General features: G+C 60.7%; 1 protein-coding gene across 1 annotated transcript; it reads right to left on the bottom strand.

Annotated features, from left to right (window-relative positions):
* Positions 1-239: 239 nt before the first annotated feature.
* LOC122545506 (soluble guanylate cyclase 88E-like) lies at positions 240-1,257 on the bottom strand (the record flags this gene model as incomplete). The annotated part of the gene is made up of 2 exons (XM_043684504.1): positions 1,105-1,257; positions 240-349 (listed from the first exon to the last, which is right to left on the bottom strand). Coding segments are annotated over exons 1-2 (243 nt in total), but the record flags the coding sequence as incomplete, so codon positions are not given.
* Between the last annotated feature and the right edge of the window lie 258 nt (positions 1,258-1,515).

The raw sequence follows: 1,515 nt of genomic DNA, 5'->3' as shown, positions 1-1,515 counted from the left end.
TGCTGAGGGAGTGGGTGCTGTGGGAGGGTCAGTGCTGAGGGAGAGGGCGCTGTCGGAGGGTCAGTGCTGACGGAGTGGGCGCTGTCGGAGGATCAGTGCTAAAGGAGTGGGTGCTGTGGGAGGGTCAGCGCTGAGGGAGCGAGTGTTGTCGGAGGGTCAGTGCTGAGGGAGTGGGCACTGTCGGAGGGTCAGTGCTGAGGGAGTGGGCGCTGTCGGAGGGTCAGTGCTGAGGGACTCACCACTCCGTTGCTCTCCATGCGGGAGGCTGTGTTGACGGTGTCTCCAAAGAGACAATACCGAGGCATTTTGAGGCCTACCACTCCAGCGACCACCATTCCCGAGTGGATTCCTACAGCGAGAGACCCAAGTTGGTCATCGGTGACGTCACAATCTCCCTTGGAGACGGCCCCCCTGCCCCTTAGGCCTCAGGCTGTAACCTTTGACCCCAAAAACACGACTACCCTGCGCGCTCCCTGATAAAAACTTCCATTGGTCAATAGTGACCACCCTGAGTCTGCCCACTCTCCATCGCATACATCGGTCAGGCAGCCATTTTGTAACCCTCCACCATCTTCCCAGCACGCACTGGGTTTTGCTGGGCGGGGGTGTAGAGGGCGAAAAGAGATTTTCTTTCGGAGATGGCGCTGTTTTCTCCATGGGATTGGTCTTCATTGGCGTCACCCCTTCCTCCCTTGGTCTCTCCTCTCCCCCCCCCCCCCCACCATCCCATGTCAGTGGGGGGGGAGGGGAACGGGCAGCTGGAAATGCCTCGGGGTGGGAGTTCCCCTAACCTACCCTTTGACTTCACTTGGGCATTGTGGGTTTGAGATTGGCCCACATGCTCCTGCCCGCCATCTCCCATTGGGCTCAGGGCGCAGTGTTGGAGGGCAGTTACGAGGGAAGCCGGCCTCCATTTGGGGGTCACGTGGACCTGGGGGTGTGAGGGGGGGAGGTGGGGGAGGTGGGTTTTTACGACGCTCGATGGGAAGCCGTGGGGGACTCGCTCCCGATCCCAGATTCGATCAGTTGAGGTGGAATCCCACCAGAGGCCCTCTGGGAGGACGAGGGCAAGGCCTGCACCACTAGGCCGCAGGAAGGGCTCACCCACTCGGATCTGGATGTTGTCCCCCGTCGAAGGGTCCTTCAGGTGGTCAATGGAGCTCAGCATGTCAACGGCCATGTCACAGATATGGTGGGCGTGGAAGGTGGTCTTATTGGGGACACCAGCTACCACCATGTAGGCGTCGCGAATGGTCTCCACCTGGACCAGATGGATGGATGAGTGGAGGCAGTTGAGAGAGAGAGAGAGAGAGAGAGAGAGAAAGGTACGATGAAGATCAGAAACCACCCATTGCTGCCCCCCACCCCCACTTACACTGCCCTCCTCTCTCCCTCCACACCCCTCCGCCAACTGCGATGCTCGCTGACCCCGTGACGGCCTCTCACCCGCATCGACGGGCCACATTGGCGTCTGCGGCGCGGTAGTGAGGGCGGAGCAGTGTGGGTCGAGGCCCA

Source organism: Chiloscyllium plagiosum, unplaced genomic scaffold, assembly GCF_004010195.1.
Source record: "Chiloscyllium plagiosum isolate BGI_BamShark_2017 unplaced genomic scaffold, ASM401019v2 scaf_16025, whole genome shotgun sequence".
Classification (NCBI taxonomy): Eukaryota; Metazoa; Chordata; class Chondrichthyes; order Orectolobiformes; family Hemiscylliidae; genus Chiloscyllium; species Chiloscyllium plagiosum.
This window is presented reverse-complemented; position numbering and strand designations above follow the sequence as displayed.